The 18,950-nt window shown below is 38.0% G+C and overlaps 2 protein-coding genes across 2 annotated transcripts; both read right to left on the bottom strand.

The window, feature by feature from the left end:
* Positions 1–3,449, bottom strand: LOC105024745 (claudin-10). The gene is made up of 5 exons (XM_010894859.4): positions 3,179–3,449; positions 2,837–2,998; positions 2,674–2,758; positions 2,459–2,569; positions 1–1,380 (listed from the first exon to the last, which is right to left on the bottom strand). The coding sequence occupies exons 1-5, from the start codon at positions 3,408–3,410 to the stop codon at positions 1,182–1,184; spliced, it is 789 nt and encodes a 262-aa protein (XP_010893161.2). The 5' UTR covers positions 3,411–3,449; the 3' UTR covers positions 1–1,181.
* A 2,353-nt stretch (positions 3,450–5,802) lies between these two features.
* On the bottom strand, positions 5,803–10,272 carry cldn10b (claudin 10b). The gene is made up of 5 exons (XM_010894858.3): positions 9,939–10,272; positions 8,351–8,512; positions 8,187–8,268; positions 7,543–7,647; positions 5,803–7,389 (listed from the first exon to the last, which is right to left on the bottom strand). Exons 1-5 carry the CDS (start codon positions 10,156–10,158, stop codon positions 7,239–7,241), a joined length of 720 nt encoding a protein of 239 aa, XP_010893160.1. The 5' UTR covers positions 10,159–10,272; the 3' UTR covers positions 5,803–7,238.
* Between the last annotated feature and the right edge of the window lie 8,678 nt (positions 10,273–18,950).

Below are 18,950 nucleotides of genomic sequence, written 5' to 3'. Positions count from 1 at the left end.
CTGTTTTGAAACATGTTGCTGGCATAAAATTTAAAGTGGGCATACATTTTTCAAGAAAATGTTTCTCAGTGTCATCATTTGATATATGTTGTCTTTGTACTATTTTCTATTGAATATAGTAGGGGGGAAACGGTATGTGTATTTGTATTGAATCGTTTGGTACCGGGTCCAATGTGCATGATTGGATACACACTTAAGTGAACAATACATTAATCGTATATTATAGCTAGGAAATAAATATATATTTATTTGATAAAATCTAAAACTATTGGGGGCGCAGGGTGGGCGGCTGCACCAGGGCCCGCGGTGGTTGGGGGGCCCGCGGTGGTTGGGGGGCCCACGGTGGGTGAGGGGCCCGTGGTGGGTGGGGGACATTTCGGTTTCCCTGTAAACTATAACGGGGATTGCCGACGAGTGATAGACATAACTTCTAAAACATGTAGGCTCTGTTCATTGACTATATTCTATTTGATTGGCAATACGAGTAACATGACTACTCATTTATTTATTTGTTATACATGGAAAATAGAAGATACTTTTTTCTACGTTCAAATTCTTTTTTTTCTTCTTTGGAAGTAACGTGTTTCAAGTGGTCGTATTTTGTTTAAGGCACTGCTATGTGACTTTATATTGATAGGATATGCTGCAGGGCTAGGCACTCTTGTTGAAGTTCTGTTTTAAATGACTATTTTATTTCATTTTATAATGCAGGCACTGCTGTTTTTTGTCCCTTTGTTTCCATTTGTTCCTGGGAATTCAAGCTACACGTTTACTATTATAATAAGTGGAAAATCTAAACACAAATTTCGTATTTCTCAGGTATTTATTTTGTAGATGTATCAAAACTGTACTGAACCATGACACCACTATATCGTATCGTACCAAAGAGTTTGGTGAAATGTTTCACACCTAGAATATAGGGTTTAAAAGATTTGCACAGCATTTCATTGTTTTTTTTAATTTATTTTATGCAGCTTCACAACTTTTGGAAACGGTGTTGTAGAAACATACATCTTGTGTCAATCTATTATTTAAACTCATAATTTGGGATAAAATACACATGGGATAAAATACATTTAAACTGTATGAGGTACGTTTGTCATCTGTGAAAAAAAACCACATTCGTCCACGTTTCTCATCCAGAAGTATTCATCGTCTAAAAGAAACACTAGTACTTTTCACTACACAAAGGCATCTCTGTCTGATAGTTTCTCTGGTGTTATTTGGGAGATCCTAGTGAGTTTGGAGTTGCTGGATCTTCCTAAGCCATTGGATCCATACTGTCTAGGGGGTACGTAGTACCCTGTATTGGCAATCCTTCCTTCGGACAGAGGGGCCATGTTTGGTTGTGCTCCGGGACCACCATAGGCGTTCACCACACTGAAGTAAAAGGACACAAAGTTCAACATTTAGAAGCTTTGTCCCCTTCGACATCAACATGGCCAGTCACCCACCTTCCTGTCTCCCCTCAGATGTAAAAAATGACAGACCCATGGTCACTTAAGTCTGATCTCCTGTGCTTAACTAAGGATCTCCACTATGTCAAATCTGACTCTGCCTGTTCTCATCATTCCAAATCTTTACGTTGCCTTCGGAACGGTGATCCATCTAACCCTACTCTCAACCCTTTCAGGGGTGGATGTCTCAAGGTTCAATGCACTCCTGGTTTATGCCCTATTTGGCAGATTCCTTCCACCAGGAGGCATGGAGAGGATCAGTGTCTCTATTGCATGATCTTAATACTGGTGTCCACGAAGGATCAGTTTAGACCCTCTTTCCACTTCAAGACCTTTCAATCATGGTTGACAAATCCACAGTGTCTTTTTCCCAGAGTTTAAAGAACCGTGGCATTTGTTGAGATAATTGACATCACCCTGTCATTCTCTAGGTTTCTGCTATGCAACATATTTTCCCATCACCTCTTACTACCTCCAGACTATGCTCAAACCCAAAAGTGTGCGGGGAGCTATAGGCTCATCAACAAAACATTTGAGAGGAAGGTGCCCTTTTTATAACCCTAATGATTGGTCTGTCCTGTCCACATCCAAGTCTCAATCAGTTGGAGTTATAAAAGCATGTCCTTTGTAATCATAACTAACAGAAAATATAGTCTAGACTGTATTCTTACATAAGCACTTTATTAAAGCCAGCTCAATGATTCAGCACCAACCCATGTTGGGGTGAACTTGAAGGCAGATTATTTATTTTTACTAGCACTGACTTTGCTGATAACTTTTTCATTAAGAACAAATGTACTCACTACAACTGTAGTATCTGGTTATCTCACCTGGCTATCGTTTACATTACGTTGAAATCACTGACTCTAAGGTTCTCTGGATAACAGTGTCTGCTAAATGACTAAAATGTAAATGACAGCACAGTTATTAGAATTGGCATTGTGAAAAAGGCAACCAAATCATAGCATGCAAGACTGTTCAGAGATGTCATGTTTTCTTACCTTGTTTTAGGAAACACAACTTTGTACACCGTTACAGCATAGAGGATGGCCCCTAAGACAATAAAACCTGACCCGACCAGTCCAAGAAAAATAGGAGTTCCTAAATTATACCTTAGTGAGGTACAAAAAACGTACATCAGCACAGTTACAGTTACATTTGAAGATGTTATTATGTACTTTTAACACACCTGAGACCATTTGAATATTAAGCTTACTGTCTGACTCCTGATGAAGTGGGAGCAAAGGTTGTCCTGGCAACTTTGTTGATGTATAAGCAGTATGCAGCAATGTCTGACACACCTGTGTGAAGAGGTTTCAGTCATATGAGGAAATGCTGATGTCGAAACACTTGAAGAATCCAACGTGGTCAGTACTCACCACCAACAAAGTGAAACAAGGATCCAGCTAACAAAACCTTATCCTTGTTTTTTTCTCCTCCTCCAATATAGGTACACTCCATCCCAACAAAGCAAAATATGGCACCAAAAAACCCAAGGGTTAGTCCACAAACCAGCAGAGCTTTCGCTCTCTGGACAAAAGCTGTCAAGTAGAGAAGAGAAGATATGAGTCAACATTTTATCTATCACCACAGATATCTTAAAAAATAAGCTGCAATCTGCTCTCATTGACAATTATTCTAAGAGAGAACCCTTCATGATCATTTTGCAGAGATGCTACAATGTAACACATACAAGAAACCCTGAAGAATAGTGTTCTCACATGAGATAGACGACAGTACTGGGAAGTCCCTGCAGTTATCGATGGCTGTCGATTCGGTGTAGCAGTCTTTCCACAGGCTGGACCAGTACCATGCCACCTTGATAATGGCGGAGCCCCCTTGGCCACCGATCTGGATGAACCTCCAGTAATTCATGACCATGGTGCAAAGCACAAAGAGCCATCCTAGTGTTGAGGTCAAGAAGCCAATAATCTGGAATAGCCTTTTCCCCATGATTTTAGTTAAGAAAAGATGGTTGCGCTAACACATGCTCTTAGGAGCTCCAAAAGATGTGTGTGTGTGTATGGGGTTGAGAATTAAAATACACGTGATTCTTGTTGTGTCATTTCAGAAGGTGATTACAGGTTTCTCTGGATTGGATTTGATGATGTGTTTGCGAGTGTTGACAAGGGCTGTTGTTGAAACCATGGTGGAATCCGTTTACTGTAAACTACAAGAAGTGTGCCTCCAACTAAAGAGGTTCTGCATCATTGACTACTTGAGTCATGCTGGTGTATGTAACATTTGGAACAATAATCATTATTATTCCAAATATTATGCTGAATTGGTGCCATTTGCTTGTTGAAACTTTTCAAAATTAAACTACATTTTTTATCTTTTTTCAGCACTACTTCTAATAACACACTTGTTAACTATTCTAAATGTGTTATGGTCAATCTCAGGCAATCTCAGGTTGCATTTTTCTCAGTACTGTTACCAAAACTGTTTAAATATCAATTAAGTCATGGCAACTAGTTTCTTTGTTTTTCCCTCAATTAAAAGGGTATTTTAGAGATTTGTTCAAACAAATATATATATATATATCTGTAGCTAAAAAGTCACAACATCAAGCCATTCTTTATTTTTAAGGGATACCCCAACCTCAGTATTATCAAAAATCTATCATGTGATTTATCAAACAAGTTTTCTTTTTAAAACAAGTAACATGAATGAACATTGAGTCACTGGAATGAGCACTGACTAACAGTTTCTGTGTGTGAGAATAACTAGATGTCACACAACATCCATCAAACAAAGATAAAACAGAAGTCATTATATTTGGCAAAACAGACCATAGTCTGAATAGCAACATAAAAGCTCAATTGTGGGTGCATGCCTTTGCAAGAGTGTGTAAATGTATGTGAGCGTGTGCTTGTGTGCAGCTCCAATGTCATCCTTTAGTTTTCAGATGACACCACCGTCCTGGGTCTCATCAACAATGATGACCTAATACAAAAAGGATATAAGTGACATGGAAACATGGTGACAGAACAACCTCTTTCTCAATGTCTGCAAGACTAAGGAGATCATTGTGGACTTCAGGAAGCAGAAGAGGGAGGATCATGCCCCCATGAAGTGGAGTGAGTCTCTGACATCAAGTTCCTCTGTGTGTTCATCAAAGATGACCTCACCTGGTCCAGGCAAGCGGACCCGGCAGTAAAAACTGCCCAAAAGTGCCAATATTTCCTGATGAGACTCAGGAAGTTTGGCATGTCTGCAAAAACTCTCACCATCGTTTACAGGTGCACCACTGAGAGCATCCTCTCAGGTTGCAATACTTCCTGGTACGGCAGCTGTTATGCTGCTGATCGCTAATGCCTCCGAAGGGTGGTGAAGTCAGCGGAGCGCATCATCCACTGCCATTTCCCTTCCATACACGATGCCTTAGGTAAGCACGGAACATCATAAAAGACTTAAATCACCCAGGCTATGATCTGTTCACACTGCTACTGTCTGGTAGACATTACATGATAGAGTGAAAACCTGGGAAGACTACAAGTTTTTCAAGTTTTAGCTAACATATTATGTATTTGCGATGAGAAAATGTATTTCATGTATAAATTGGAAATATAGTCACACAATAATATTAAAAGAAATAATCTTAGAGAGTGGGGACGGGATATCATTTTAGGTTTTTAGTGTTCTTGGTAGTTTTTATTAAGGTTTTACACAATGTATCTTCAAATTGCAATTAGGCCAAAGTGCAGGACACATTGCTTGATAATATAATGTATTAAACAGACACTTTTCATGCATATTTATGCATATAATGTCTTGGGGACAAAAAAGGCACAGATTCGGCGGAATGGCCCATTTAGTGACATTAATGTATTTTATGCGATTTTTCAGTGTGTACAGTGCAACCCACCTCAGCCATGGAAGAATGTAGGCTTAACTGCTTTAGAGTTGCCACAGGCCTCTCGGTTGCCTGTTCTTCACAAATTCATAGCTCATTCAGGGGTCATGGCAAAAGGGGTGAATACATATGCAATTGTTTTCTGTTTTACATTTGAAACAATTTGCTGATTATTTTTGTGTCAATCAGAGGAAAAACCCCTGATTAAATCCGATTAAATCCAATCTGATTAAATCCAATCTGAATTTTATTTTAAGGGGGTGAATACTTTTGAGAGACATTGCATGTTATGGATAGGAGGTCCGAAAGATTGTTTGCAAATGGTCCATACATTGATTTAACCATTTTGTCAATATAGATTAATAGTAATGTATTGTTTGTTCAACAGTTACAAAGACAGGCAAAACAAGACAATATAACAAGTAACAAACAATCACTTTACAATCAGAAAACAATTTTCAAAAAGTACAAAATATTTAAAATCACCAAGTGTACAAAAAGTGGTTAATCTTCATACTACCACCATTTTTTATATACTATACATATTTTATATACTGTTCATGTACTACTAACTGGCATAGCTGCGGGAAGTAGCGGCGCTGGTTGAGCTGCAACACCGCCTGAGGCAAGTCTACAAGATATCTTGAGGTTGACACGGGCACGCGCCACATGTGATTTCAATATCCTTTCAATTCCACCACCTGATCAACCACAATCACCACCCACTGATCAAAACATCTTCCCATGGCCATGCTGACTAGAAAACTTTAACATGAAGAAGAAACTACAGGAAAAAGCAACCGAGATAGCGAAATATCCAGTTTTTGTTGCTGTCAGTCATGTAAATAATATTATATGAAATAACAATTCAAAACAAACTGTTGTTTTGGCAAAATTGCAGTTGATTAGTATTTTATGGGCAACAAAAATATGATATTTCCATTACATCAGGTGCAGTTTTTCAAAGTGCAATTATTGAAAAAATCTAAATTAAACAACAAGCATCAGTTTATGAACATTGAAAATATACATTACATGTTTTGAAATGTTCATTAGACAATTTTTTCCATATCCATAAGACTCACCTAATTTGTAGATTTAAAGGCAAGCAAGTTTCAATATATCGTTTTAGATGTTGCATACAGTCATATGTAATATTACTAGTAATAACCATAGACAAATATATATGGTACTCCATCTGTGCATGTGATCCATATACCAGCATAGGAGCTCTACAACTAGTCTTCCTCCGCCTTCTTGGACAAATTCATATTATGTCTCCATAATATGAGAAATCTAGATCTAAAAATATATTTTAGTATACTTTTAAGGGAATACATACAGTACCAATAAAGCCTTTGTATATATTTAATTCATTAATGAGTTTAAGTTCTGCGTTGTAGTTCTATCATCTTTTTGAAGTAGGAAGCAGACTTGTACTGTATGCTATTGGCAGATTTTTTATAGGCAGAGAAATAACATACATTTATTAATGTATGTATCTAATGTATCTATCATATCTAAAGGTGGAGACAGTTGTTTTGGCTGGTGTCAAAAGGACCCAAAAATTTGCATAAAGATGTAAATAAATGAGCACTAAATAACTATTTAGATTGATTCATAAAATATTTAAGAAATATGTATCTAGAGTAAAATAATATCCCAGTGGTATTTTGAGAGGTACTGACACTGCAGCTGCTTATGTGTACCAGAACAATTATGCCGTTTTCTGCACAATGATATGTATATTTTTTCTCAATGCACATATCCCAGCCAAAACTCTCAGCCAATCTTGAATGGACCGAAAAAGGGCAGATTTTCACTCCAACATCTAGTTATTTGTGAGACAATGGGTCAACTATGGAAGGGAGTTTGTCTCTTGAAACCATACCACTTTTCAGGTTTGACATTTTTCCTGTCATCCCTCACACATATGCATTTTTATCAAAGTGATGTACTCTGAAAGAGCTGCTGGACTCTGGTGGAGGTCGCTGGTTCATGATCTTTGCATGCCCTCTAGGGTTAGAGGGCACATGGGAGGCAGAGGCTGTTGCTCTGTAAGCATAGCCTGGGTGCCTTGAGGTGTGAGAGAAAAAGAGATATAGGGACAAAGATAGATGTGGAGGGACAGAAAGTATGAGTGAAAGAGATGGAGCAAACCAATCACATAATTGACCAAATATAAATTATTCAATGTTCAGTATGCACATAATTATTGATGTGTCTCACCTTGTAGTAAAACTATCTGATAATGAGAAGCAGAATATCAGCCCTCCCAGAATACACAGAAGGGATCCTGCCCAACCAATGAACAAGGCAGCTCCCAACTCATACCTGGAAAATGCAGATTAGTTATTAGATGCAAGGGCAAGTACAGTACTTCATCCAGAATCATGTGAGTCACTACACTATGTGTAGTCATACACAACAGGGTACATTACACAGATGGTTTTACATAGAACCCAAAAGAGTTCTACCACCCCAAAAAAGCTTATTTTATAGGGAAAGCTGGAAAACCATTAAGAAAAACCTCTAAATTGGGTATTATCAGGTGTCTTGGCGTTAAAATTACCTCATATTTATGTTCCAGGGGAAAGCCTAATGGGTTCAGGGAAGAAAATGTCTTCTACATGTACTACAATTACTGTATAATTGAATAAATCTGGTTCTTAGGCAAGGGGGTTGGTTCTGTGTGGAACCACAATAACCCAAAGAAACCTTTAAACCATGTAATATGGTGACTGTGTAATATGGCAAATGAGAAAAAAAATATGTAGGTTCTACAAACACCCTTTGAGGTTGAGATAAAGTAATTTATAGAACCATTCTCTGTAAAGGTATTTGGAACCACATTCATCGAAACGGTTACTCACTTCTGCGCAACATACATAGGGTCAAAAAACTCAGATGTCACCCTGTGTGCATACAGGGAACATGAAGACAACGAGCAGAGACCTACAGAGAAAGAAAGAATGTTCAGTACTCTGGCTTTGGCAAACTTGGTTTTAGAGATATTTGGCTGTGACATGATAGTTACCACTGAGTATGAAAATGATTCCGGCAAAGCCAACTGTCCTGGCTTTGCTCTGGTCTGATCCCCCAATCTTGGTGCACTTCATTCCGACCAGGGCAATGATAGAACAGAAGAAGCCCAGGAAGACAGAAGCAATCATCAAACCCCTGCAGGCCTGAATATAGCCTGGAAGACAGAGTACAAGCCATCTGGTACAAATCTTTAGTTGCTGCTTGGTTTTACTTGCTGCTTGGTTTTACTTACATCTTACATTTTGGCAGATGCTTTTATACAGATTGACTTAAATTAACAATTGTGTAATTTGTTGTGGTTCACATTGCATATCCTGCACTGTGTATTTGTCCAGAGTGAGTGAAAAATATTTATTTCTAGAAGAAAGAAAATAGGAATCATAGATGGCAACATTTTGAAGTGACTGGCATAAGAGCTTAAAGGCAAGGGTAGTTATAGTAAAAAGAGAACTTTTGAAGATGGTTGCATTCATTTCACCACAGAGTTCACTTTAATTTGGATTGGTTCTTTTATAGAGGAATATACTGTACAAAAACCCTAAATGTGTAATAAACACTCCCATACTGAATGTCCCATACTTCCCCCAATCCTCCCCATCTTGTCACATCCACAGTATCACAAGACGGCAAGGCCATCATATTCTCAGGTAACTTTGCAAAAACAAATTCTTCCTGTAGTTCTGTAGTCGTAAACAATAATTAGCAAGCACAGTCATTCATTGTTTTGAAGTGCAGTAGGCCTACACACAGCGAAGTCAATGCTTCTTCAAATTCCCCAAAGCTACATTTCCCACAGCCATTTTTGGCCATGTTCTTAGCTCCAATCTTGCTACACTGCACTATCACAAAACCACAAGACGATTATTGGCTCAACCAACTGTGCCACAAATTGGTTCTGTAAACGCAAACAATAATTTGTAAGTGCAAGCAGTAATTGTTTCTAGGCACTCATAGAGTTGGCAATGGAGATAACTTTGAGAAGTGATTTACAGGACAACATTAGCTTGGTAGTTAACCCCAGAAACTAGTCGACCATGGGAGAAAACAGCCCCGAGCTCCCAATAAATCTAATTTATAGCCTTCAACTCACAAGAAGGTAGGCTAAACATTGACATCTCTGAAGGTAAATGAGTTATCCCTGGGATACACAAGGCATTGTGCCTTCCCTAAGAACTCATTAGCACTGGCAAGATCTGAAAACATCTCTTTCTAAGTAATGGGCTTAAAATTGAACTGTGTCACAGCTACAGGGAGTTGAAAGATCTACTGACCCTCATCCGAGACCAACTTAGAATTTTCATATGCCCATTTAATCCAATACAGTCCTTGTAAAAAAGCTTTTACAATCCAGTGAATGCATACTGAAAGAACTGAAATGTAATCACTTGATTAAGGGAACTAAAAATGACAATAACTAAACATTGACACAATGAAAGCGAAAGAATCGCAATAGCTTTCTCGCATTAATTACAGTTTAAACGCTGTCTTGCTTCACAGTGGGCCAATAGACCCTTCTAGTTGATCAAATCAGCTACTTTAAGACAGTTTCCTAATAACAGAACAAGAGCCTTTGAGCAGACCATCCAGTGCCAGCATGGAAGGAAAATCCTTGCAGTTGGAGACTCCCGTTGAATCAGTAACACAAGTTTTCCACAGGTTGGACCAGAAGGTAGCTGTGGTGATGACCGAACCATCGATAGAAGAAACTTTCCAGTAATCCGCGGGTATGGTGGCGGAGATAAGGACCCAGCCAGACGTGGTCAGAATAAAGGCCAGAATCTCAGTCCCCATGTTACTCATGATGTACAACACACCAGCGCTTGCTGCTGAAGTTGACGAGAGGTTCTGAGTTTAATCAAGAGTTAGGATGTTACTGATGGTCCATTGGCCAATGTGGCTTGGCCATGATGGGATTGATGATTAACGTTTTGGACTGTATCATATTCAGCAGGGAGGAGTTTAGCTCTTATTATCAACGATTGACCAATGGTGTTTAGCTTCCTACGCTCTCTCACCTCACACACGTCACTCAGTTTGAGAGTTGACGATGGCTAACTGTTCTGAAAGGTCAAAAGTGGCAGATGCACGGTTCTGTCATGTCGAAATGTGTCATAATGATGTCATGTGATGACACACATAACTAATATAGACCAAAAACGTAGAGACAATACATAAAATGATATCGCCTGTGCATCTGAAATGTGATCATCACACCCTGTATAGGAGACATCATACAGCCACTTATTACTCTGACACAACAACCTGGTTATAGGGAAGAGATTAACTATTACATTACAAGAAAATGTGACAGCTACAAGTTTTTCGCAAGGTTAAAAAATGAACAGTTATAATCACTCATTAACCCTGACGATTTTTATCGGAACGGAAGTTTCTGAGAGAAGAGAGAGAAGAGAGAGAAGGAGAGAGAGACAAGGCTAGTTAGTGGCTATAGAGGTTAGATTAAATGGTAGTTAAAACATTTTTATATGACAACCATGGAGTGGTTAAGAATACAAATGGGTTATTCTTCCAATTTGCTGAATGTTTTAGACTTTTAACTCTAGTATATACTACCATAATAAGGACATTACCATAATAAGGACGTGTTAACCTTTTGGAAAATGATATTGGTCTAACCCAGACACTTGTTATGGACAGTAATGTAAAAATTTTTTGAGATAAAGATAAATAAGAATAGTTTTTAGTACGTTTTTTTTAGGATGCATTATTTACCACTTAGTACACATTCAATTACATACAAAAATAATCTTTATGGTTGCTAATATTACCAAGGTAGGAAGAAAAACAACAACATAAAAGCATATTAGGCTGGAATATAACATGGTGGATACTGAGCTAAGTCAGTCATTGCTCTCTTTTAGTGGGATCAAACTAGCATAGTTGAGCTAGCTTATTAATAATTGAATAATCTCTAAATTAATATTTAGACATTCTAAAATAAGATCTTTGATCAATATTTTAATCTAACAGGGTGGACATGATATGCTAGAATCATAATGTTATGCTAGAATCATAATGATATGCTAGAATCATAATGTTATGCTAGAATCATAATGTTATGCTAGAATCATAATGATATGCTAGAATCATAATGTTATGCTAGAATCATAATGTTATGCTAGAATCATAATGATATGCTAGAATCATAATGTTATGCTAGAATCATAATGTTATGCTAGAATCATAATGCGACATAACAGGGTGGAACATACATTAAGGAACAAACAAAATACCCTGGTTATTTTACTGCAATTGCAACAATCATTATAGAAAATTAAAAATAAATGACTCAAAAACGATAGCCTTTATATTTTTCATAGTTAGTTAACATGCAGATGTCGCGACTTGGGATATTGTCATTGTACTTAGTTTACAAAGTACCTTTCAGGTCAATTTAACTATATTTCAAATGAAAGGGGCCATATGTATGATTTTACTTAACTACTAGCATAAACACAATCATAAATTACCAGAAAACATCTGCATGTTATTTTTTAAGTTAATGATAAAAAGAAATAATCTACAAAATTGTTCAGAGTGCCTGATATATTCCCAAATGTAACGTTCTGACTGTCTAAGTTTCTATTACTCACTTTACATCTATGCAGTATTATTCCCCCACCCTAAACTACCCTGGACAGGCTAATATTATTCCCCCACCCTAAACTACCCTGGACAGGCTAATACTATCCCCCCCCTAAACAGGCTAATATTATTCCACCACCCTAAACTACCCTGGACAGGCTAATATTATTCCCCCACCCTAAACTACCCTGGACAGGCTAATATTATTCCACCACCCTAAACTACCCTGGGCAGGCTAATATTATTCCCCCACCCTAAACTACCCTGGACAGGATAATATTATTCCCCCACCCTAAACTACCCTGGGCAGGATAATATTATTCCCCCACACTAAACTACCCTGGGCAGGATAATATTATTCCCCCACCCTAAACTACCCTGGACAGGCTAATATTATTCCTGTCTCATTTGGAATGCAAGGGAAGGAAACAAGTCATGTTATAGTTTAAATTCAGTTTGAGGAAGGATTCAGTGCCCCTTACAAGCCCTTTAGAATTAATATTTAGCAAAAGATTACATTCAAACTACTCTGCTTTGTAGGATGTACTGCAAGTCACCAAATTGTTGGGATGCAGCCTTTACATAGTTCTTGGTCCTACAGTAATACAGAAAGATTACTTTTTCCAAATGTTTACACCTAGATTAGAGGCCCATCTAGTGGTAAACTACTGTACATGTTCCATTTCAAGCACCACCATGTGAGGGCGTTTTGAGAGATTAACGCGCCCTTGACATGTATATAGACATACTGTGCAAAAAAGGCTATTTTAGTCGTAAGTAATATGATCCAGAAACAAGGCAGGGTATGTTGATCATACCCTGTATCACTGGAACATTTTGAACATTTGGTTTATAGTTGACTTGATGTACTTTGGACCATTAGAGCAAAATATATAATGGTACCAATTCCTAAATCAACAACAGAGATTAACCCTAATTCAGCAATGTTCTAACTGTTATAACTAGCATAAAACGTTATCTGGCAGGGCTCTAAATGACATGAGCCCCTCATGTCTTCTACTTAAATAACACCTTCCTGTTCACTTTTTAAATTCCATGATATAAATAATGCAACTGTATTTTTGTTTGAGGGGGTGTGAGGGGGTGATAAAATATAAATTATACATGGATGATTTCAGTGTATGTCTAGTTAAACATTACTCTGCACAATAAAGCTATTGCTCTGTCTGATCTTACTGTAGATTTCAAGAAAAACTGTCATGTTGTAAATAATAAAAACATTGAGCAGGGTTTGTATTTTATTTACTGAAGATTTCTGCATGAAAAATGACATACAGTGGGGAGAACAAATATTTGATTTTGCAGGTTTTCCCACTTACAAAACATGTAGAAGTCTGTATTTTTTATCACATGTACTCTTCAACTGTAAGTGACGGAATCTAAAACAAAAATCCAGAAAATCACATTGTATGATTTTTAAGTCATTAATTAGCATTTTATTGCATGACATAAGTATTTGATACATCTGAAAAGCAGAACTTAATATTTAGTACAGAAACCTTTGTTTGCAATTACAGAGATCATACGTTTCCTGTATTTCTTGACCAGGTTTGCACACACTGCAGTAGGGATTTTGGCCCACTCCTCCATACAGACCTTCTCCAGATCCTTCAGATTTCGGGGCTGTCGCTGGGCAAAACAGACTTTCAGCTCCCTCCAAAGATTTTCTATTGGGTTCAGGTCTGGAGACTGGCTAGGCCACTCCAGGACCTTGAGATGCTTCTTACGGAGCCACTCCTTAGTTGTTGACCCAGCCACAACCCATCTTCAATGCTCTTACTGAGGGAAGGAGGTTGTTGGCCAAGATCTCGCGATACATGGCCCCATCCATCCTCCCCTCAATACAGTGCAGTCGTCCTGTCCAAACACAGCGAGTGGAGTTTAGACCAAAAAGCTCTATTTTAGTCTCATCAGACCAGATGACCTTCTCCCATTCCACTTCTGGATCATCCAGAGGGTCATTGGCAAACTTCAGACGGGCCTAGACATGCGCTGGCTTGAGCAGGGAGACCTTGCGTGCGCTGCAGGATTTTAATCCATGACGGCGTAGAGTGTTACTAATGATTTTCTTTGAGACTGTGGTCCCAGCTCTCTTCAAGTCATTGACCAGGTCCTGCCATGTAGTTCTGGGCTGATCCCTCACCTTCCTCATGATCATTGATGCCCCACGAGGTGAGATCTTGCATGGAGCCCCAGACCGAGGGAGATTGACCGTCATCTTGAACTTCTTCCATTTTCTAATAATTGCGCCAACAGTTGTTGCCTTCTCACCAAGCTGCTTGCCCATTGTCCTGTAACCCATCCCAGCCTTTTGCAGGTCTACAATTTTATCCCTGATGTCCTTACACAGCTCTCTGGTCTTGGCCATTGTGGAGAGGTTGGAGTCTGTGGACAGGTGTCTTTTATACAGGTAAAGAGTTCAAACAGGTGCAGTTAATACAGGTCATGAGTGGAGAACAGGAGGGCTTCTTAAAGAAAAACTAACAGGTCTGTGAGAGTTCTTACTGGTTGGTAGGTGATCAAATACTTGCAATAAAATGCTTTTTCTGGATTCCGTCTCTCACAGTTGAAGTGTACCTATGATAAAAATGACAGACCTCTACATGCTTTGTAATTAGGAAAACCTGCAAAATTGGCAGTGTGTCAAATACTTGTTCTCCCCACTGTAGGTCCCTTTTCAGTTTTCCACATTTTATCTTTCAGAGATGTCATGTATCATATTATTATTAACAAAAAAGGACTTATCAGTAAGCCATGAAACTATCAGCAATGTCGCAAAGTCTTACTAGTTAAACTATTTCTGCTCACAGAGAAGAATTACAGGTGGAAAAAAAACTAATTTAAAGAAACATGGAAAAGGTTTTTACACTATTACACAAGGTAGACTACTTTTCACAAAACTAATCCCCCAAAATACACAGTGCCTTCAGAAAGTATTCAGACCACTTTACATCTCCATACTGAGTTGTGTTTTAGACTAAATTTAAAATATTTATTTATTTGCCATCACAAAACCCCATAAAGGGAAAACATTTTCAGATGTTTTTGCCAAATTGTAAAAATCCCATGTACCAAAGTCTCCCCACACATGGGGTCTAGGCTTTGGTTAGGCTTTGGCTGGGCCACACAAAGCCATTTACAGACTTATCCTAAAGCCACTCCAGCGTTGTCTTGGCAGTGTTTTTCGGGTCGTTCTAATGCTGAAAAACTAATCTTTGCCCCCAGTCTGATTTTCCTCAAGGACATCTCCGTATTTTGCTCTGTTCATCCTTCCCTAAAGTATGTCCAGTATCCCAGGCCTAATAGTTTGACTTTGTTTTCTACGGACCAGAAAATATTTGTTTTCATGCTCTTAGAATAAGTTATACCTATGCGAAAACTTCCAACAGGCTTGAATAGCAGAACAATGGGGCCAGCCCACTCAAAGTGATTGGCCTGGAGCCTGTCAAGCACTACATAGAATCTAGAACTTTTGATGTATGAAACTGTGCAGAAGCACAGAAGCTCCACCTGAATTTACACTTTGATCTCTAACTTCCATAATTTGAATAATCAAAAAGCACATTCCACCTACATTAGGGCTGTTTTCCATAGTTTTATTATACTGATAAAATTGTTTACAAAGTAAGACGAAAATAGGTGGAAGATTTAACACTGCAATATGGTTCTTCCAGGAACGTTTTGATCCGACAAAAACCACAAACCAAGGGGAAGGACACTCTCCACCTGCCTAATATAAGTTTGGATGCTATGTGAAATGGAAAGAAAAACAGAATGCAATGATGTGCAAATCATTTAAACCCTATATTCAACCGAAAATAGTACAAAGACAACATATCACACGTTGAAACTGATAAATGTTATAGTTTCTTGAAAGAAATATGCCCAAAAAAACTGGAAAAGTTGTGTAATGCTAAAAAGAAAACCTAGTGGAACATCTCACAACTAATTAGGTTAATTGGCAACAGGTCAGTAACATGATTGGGTATTAAAAGGGCATCCCAGAGAGGATCAGGCTTTCAGAAGTAAAGATGGGGAGGTGTTCACTATTCTGTGAAGACAGGCAAAAAGTGCAACAATTTAAGAATAACATTTCTCAATGTAAAATTGAAAATAATTTGGGGATCTCAACATCTACAGTACATAATAGCATTAAAAGATCTCTATGCCAAGCGACAAGGCTGAAAACCAATACTGGATGGCCGTAATTTTCAAGCCCTCAGCCCACTGTATTAAAAACAGACACAATTCTGTAGTGGACATCACTGCATGGGCTCAGGAACACTTTGGAAAACCATTGTCTGTGTACACAGTACGTCGCTCCATCCACAAATGTATGTTAAAACTTCTTTGCCATGCAAAGAAAAAAACATTTATAAACAAGATCCATCGCATTCTCTGGGCCTGAGCTCATTTAAGATGGACTGAGGCAAAGTTGAAAACTGTCCTGTGGTGTGATTAATCAAAATGTGAAATAATTTCTGGGAGTCATGGACATCGCTTCCTCCGGGTCCATCCGGCTTGTTATCAGCGCACAGTTCAAAAGCCAGTGTCTGTGATGATATGGGGGTGCATTACTGCACATGGCATGGGTGACTTGCACCTATGTGAAGGCACCAATAATGCTAAACAATATATACAGGTTTTGGAGCAACATGTGCTGCCATCCAGACAACGTCTTTTTCAGGGAAGGCCTTGCTTATTTTAGCAAGACAATGCCAAACCCCATTCTGCATATATTACAAAAGCATGGCTACGTAGTAAAAGAGTCCGGGTGCTAAACTGGCCAAGCAAGAATGGGAAAGCATTTCACTCTCAAAACTACAGCAACTGGTCTCCTCAGTTCCTAAACACAGAGTATTGTTAAAAGAAGAGGTGTTGCAACACAGTGGTAAACAAGCCTTTACTTTTTTGAAACGTGTTGCTGGCATCAAATTCAAAATGAACATGAATTCACCCCAAAACAATAACATTTCTCAGTTTCAACATTTAATATGTTGTCTTTGTACTATATTCTATTTAAAATAAGGATAAATGATTAGCATATCATTGCATTTAGTATTTATTTGCATTTTACACAGCATCACAACTTCTTTGGAAATGGGGTTGTATAAGTAAGTGAATTGGCCAGGGATTGTGTCTGGGCTAGTTTGAGGGTTGGAGCTAACAGGGTTGGGTATCCTAAAGGGTGTGGAAATGTGGGGTTAAGTTAAACCAGCAAAATGGTGGTTGGGGAGAAGGTGGGGTTGGGGCTGCAGGGTGCTTGGGAGAATGGGGGCTGGCAGAGAATTATACGTGCTTTACAAATTCCTGCAAAAATGTTGCAGGTGACCCACCCATCTTGAGGCACTACCTTAGATGATAAAGATTGTGGATAACAATTTTGTTTTACCTGATTACACCCTTGCTTGTCCATTCAACTATATAAAAGGCCCAAATTACATAGTTTACAGTGTTTATTGTTTAAGTAGCTTTGGGGGGGTGGGGGGGCTTTAGGATAATAGATGTTTACCTACCTGAGATAGTAAACCCCTACCTCATCCAATTCCATCTAATCAGGAATTCACTACAAAAGGTTGCTTCTTCATTTATGCATGAAATGTACTTTTTATGTTCATTTATTTTAATTCACTTTTGCTCAATTCAGTGGAGGGTACCTATACTAGAGTTGTCTCCAGAAAAATACACCAATTTCTTTGAGACCGGCAATGCAAAAAGACCGGAAGAACTATCACTGTTGAGATGTTGAGAACTATTTGTGAAGTACTCAATGTCAGAGGTGTACAGAGTACAAAGTTAAAATACTCAACTGGGTTCGGCTGTGTTCACCACTTTTGGGAAGTATCTAATTAAGATCTAAATAACCAGGTAAAGGGAGTTCAAAACTAACTAGTGATCAATTAAATAAAAAGGAAGAGTGTAAATTATCAATTAAGGACACTGTTGAGTTATGAACTCTGTTTACATGGTCATTTAACCCTTCTTTAGGAACTTCCCAAAACTGGTGAACACAGCCGAGTACTTCTACTTTGTACTTTTTACACCTCTGCTCAATGTTAAACAAAATCTTTCCCTAACACACTTTATATTATAATTAATACCCTTTATATTATAAATCTGTGTTTGTATTGTGGAAATCTTATACATGACACCTTTATCTTTAACCAACAGGCGTACTGACATGTAAAATGCCATTACCCATCACCAATACTTCTGCCATTGTTCCCCTACAAGTTTTTATTTTTCATTTAATTTAATTCAGATATTTCAAGTAATTTTTTAATATGACTATTTTCATGCGTTCTATGTTGTATTTAAAAGCATGAATAAACAATAAAATAACTTACCTGAATGATTTTATTCACCGTATTAAGTCTGAATTCCTGTAAGTAATTTGGATATCTCATGCACATTTCACAAGCCTTTGTCCAAATCCTTATCTCATAGTAATCAGCTATTCAGAAACAATAAGTGTTTCAAATTTACGATAGTAACTTCAAAATAAAAGATGATGACGTATAACATATAACATGGGAACGTGTTCCTCTTCCACATAGCGATATACGTTTTCCTGAATAGTTATATGATGCAAAGGAATTCCATTAACCTCCTTATGCTGAGCTGAGCTTAGACAATACATGCATTTTTTTATTTCTCTTAGTCATTTGGGAATTGTAGGACCTGTTAAGTATAATATCTAAGCATTGTCTTTGAATGAGGACATTGGGTTTAGTTGTCTACTTTAACAAAGTAGACAACTGTTAATTTCAACTGTTTTCATCAAAACAGAACATGAACAAATTTGCAAACAGTGTGAGTGAGTCTATGTATGGGTGTGTGCACTAAGTGTGTGTGCATTTCAATGTCTGAACATGGCAACAAATAAGGGCACAACTGCTAATGACATTTACAGCCAAAAGGTTTTATTTTTATAGTGTTCATCTTAGTGTATACTGCATTTGTCA

This window comes from Esox lucius, chromosome 16 (genome assembly GCF_011004845.1).
Source record: "Esox lucius isolate fEsoLuc1 chromosome 16, fEsoLuc1.pri, whole genome shotgun sequence".
NCBI lineage: Eukaryota > Metazoa > Chordata > Actinopteri > Esociformes > Esocidae > Esox > Esox lucius.
This window is presented reverse-complemented; position numbering and strand designations above follow the sequence as displayed.

Excerpts from the sequence above, each read along its gene's own strand:
- cldn10b (XM_010894858.3), bottom strand. The coding sequence starts at position 10,158 with ATGAGTAACATGGGGACTGAGATTCTGGCCTTTATTCTGACCACGTCT. Across the intron at positions 8,513-9,938 it reads TTCCATGCTGGCACTGGATG|GCTATATTCAGGCCTGCAGG; the intron begins GTCTGCTCAAAG and ends TCTGTCTTCCAG. Across the intron at positions 7,390-7,542 it reads TCAGATAGTTTTACTACAAG|GCACCCAGGCTATGCTTACA; the intron begins GTGAGACACATC and ends TCACACCTCAAG.
- LOC105024745 (XM_010894859.4), bottom strand. The coding sequence starts at position 3,410 with ATGGGGAAAAGGCTATTCCAGATTATTGGCTTCTTGACCTCAACACTA. Across the intron at positions 2,570-2,673 it reads ACTTCATCAGGAGTCAGACA|GTATAATTTAGGAACTCCTA; the intron begins GTAAGCTTAATA and ends TACCTCACTAAG. Across the intron at positions 1,381-2,458 it reads GTTGTGTTTCCTAAAACAAG|TGTGGTGAACGCCTATGGTG; the intron begins GTAAGAAAACAT and ends CTTTTACTTCAG.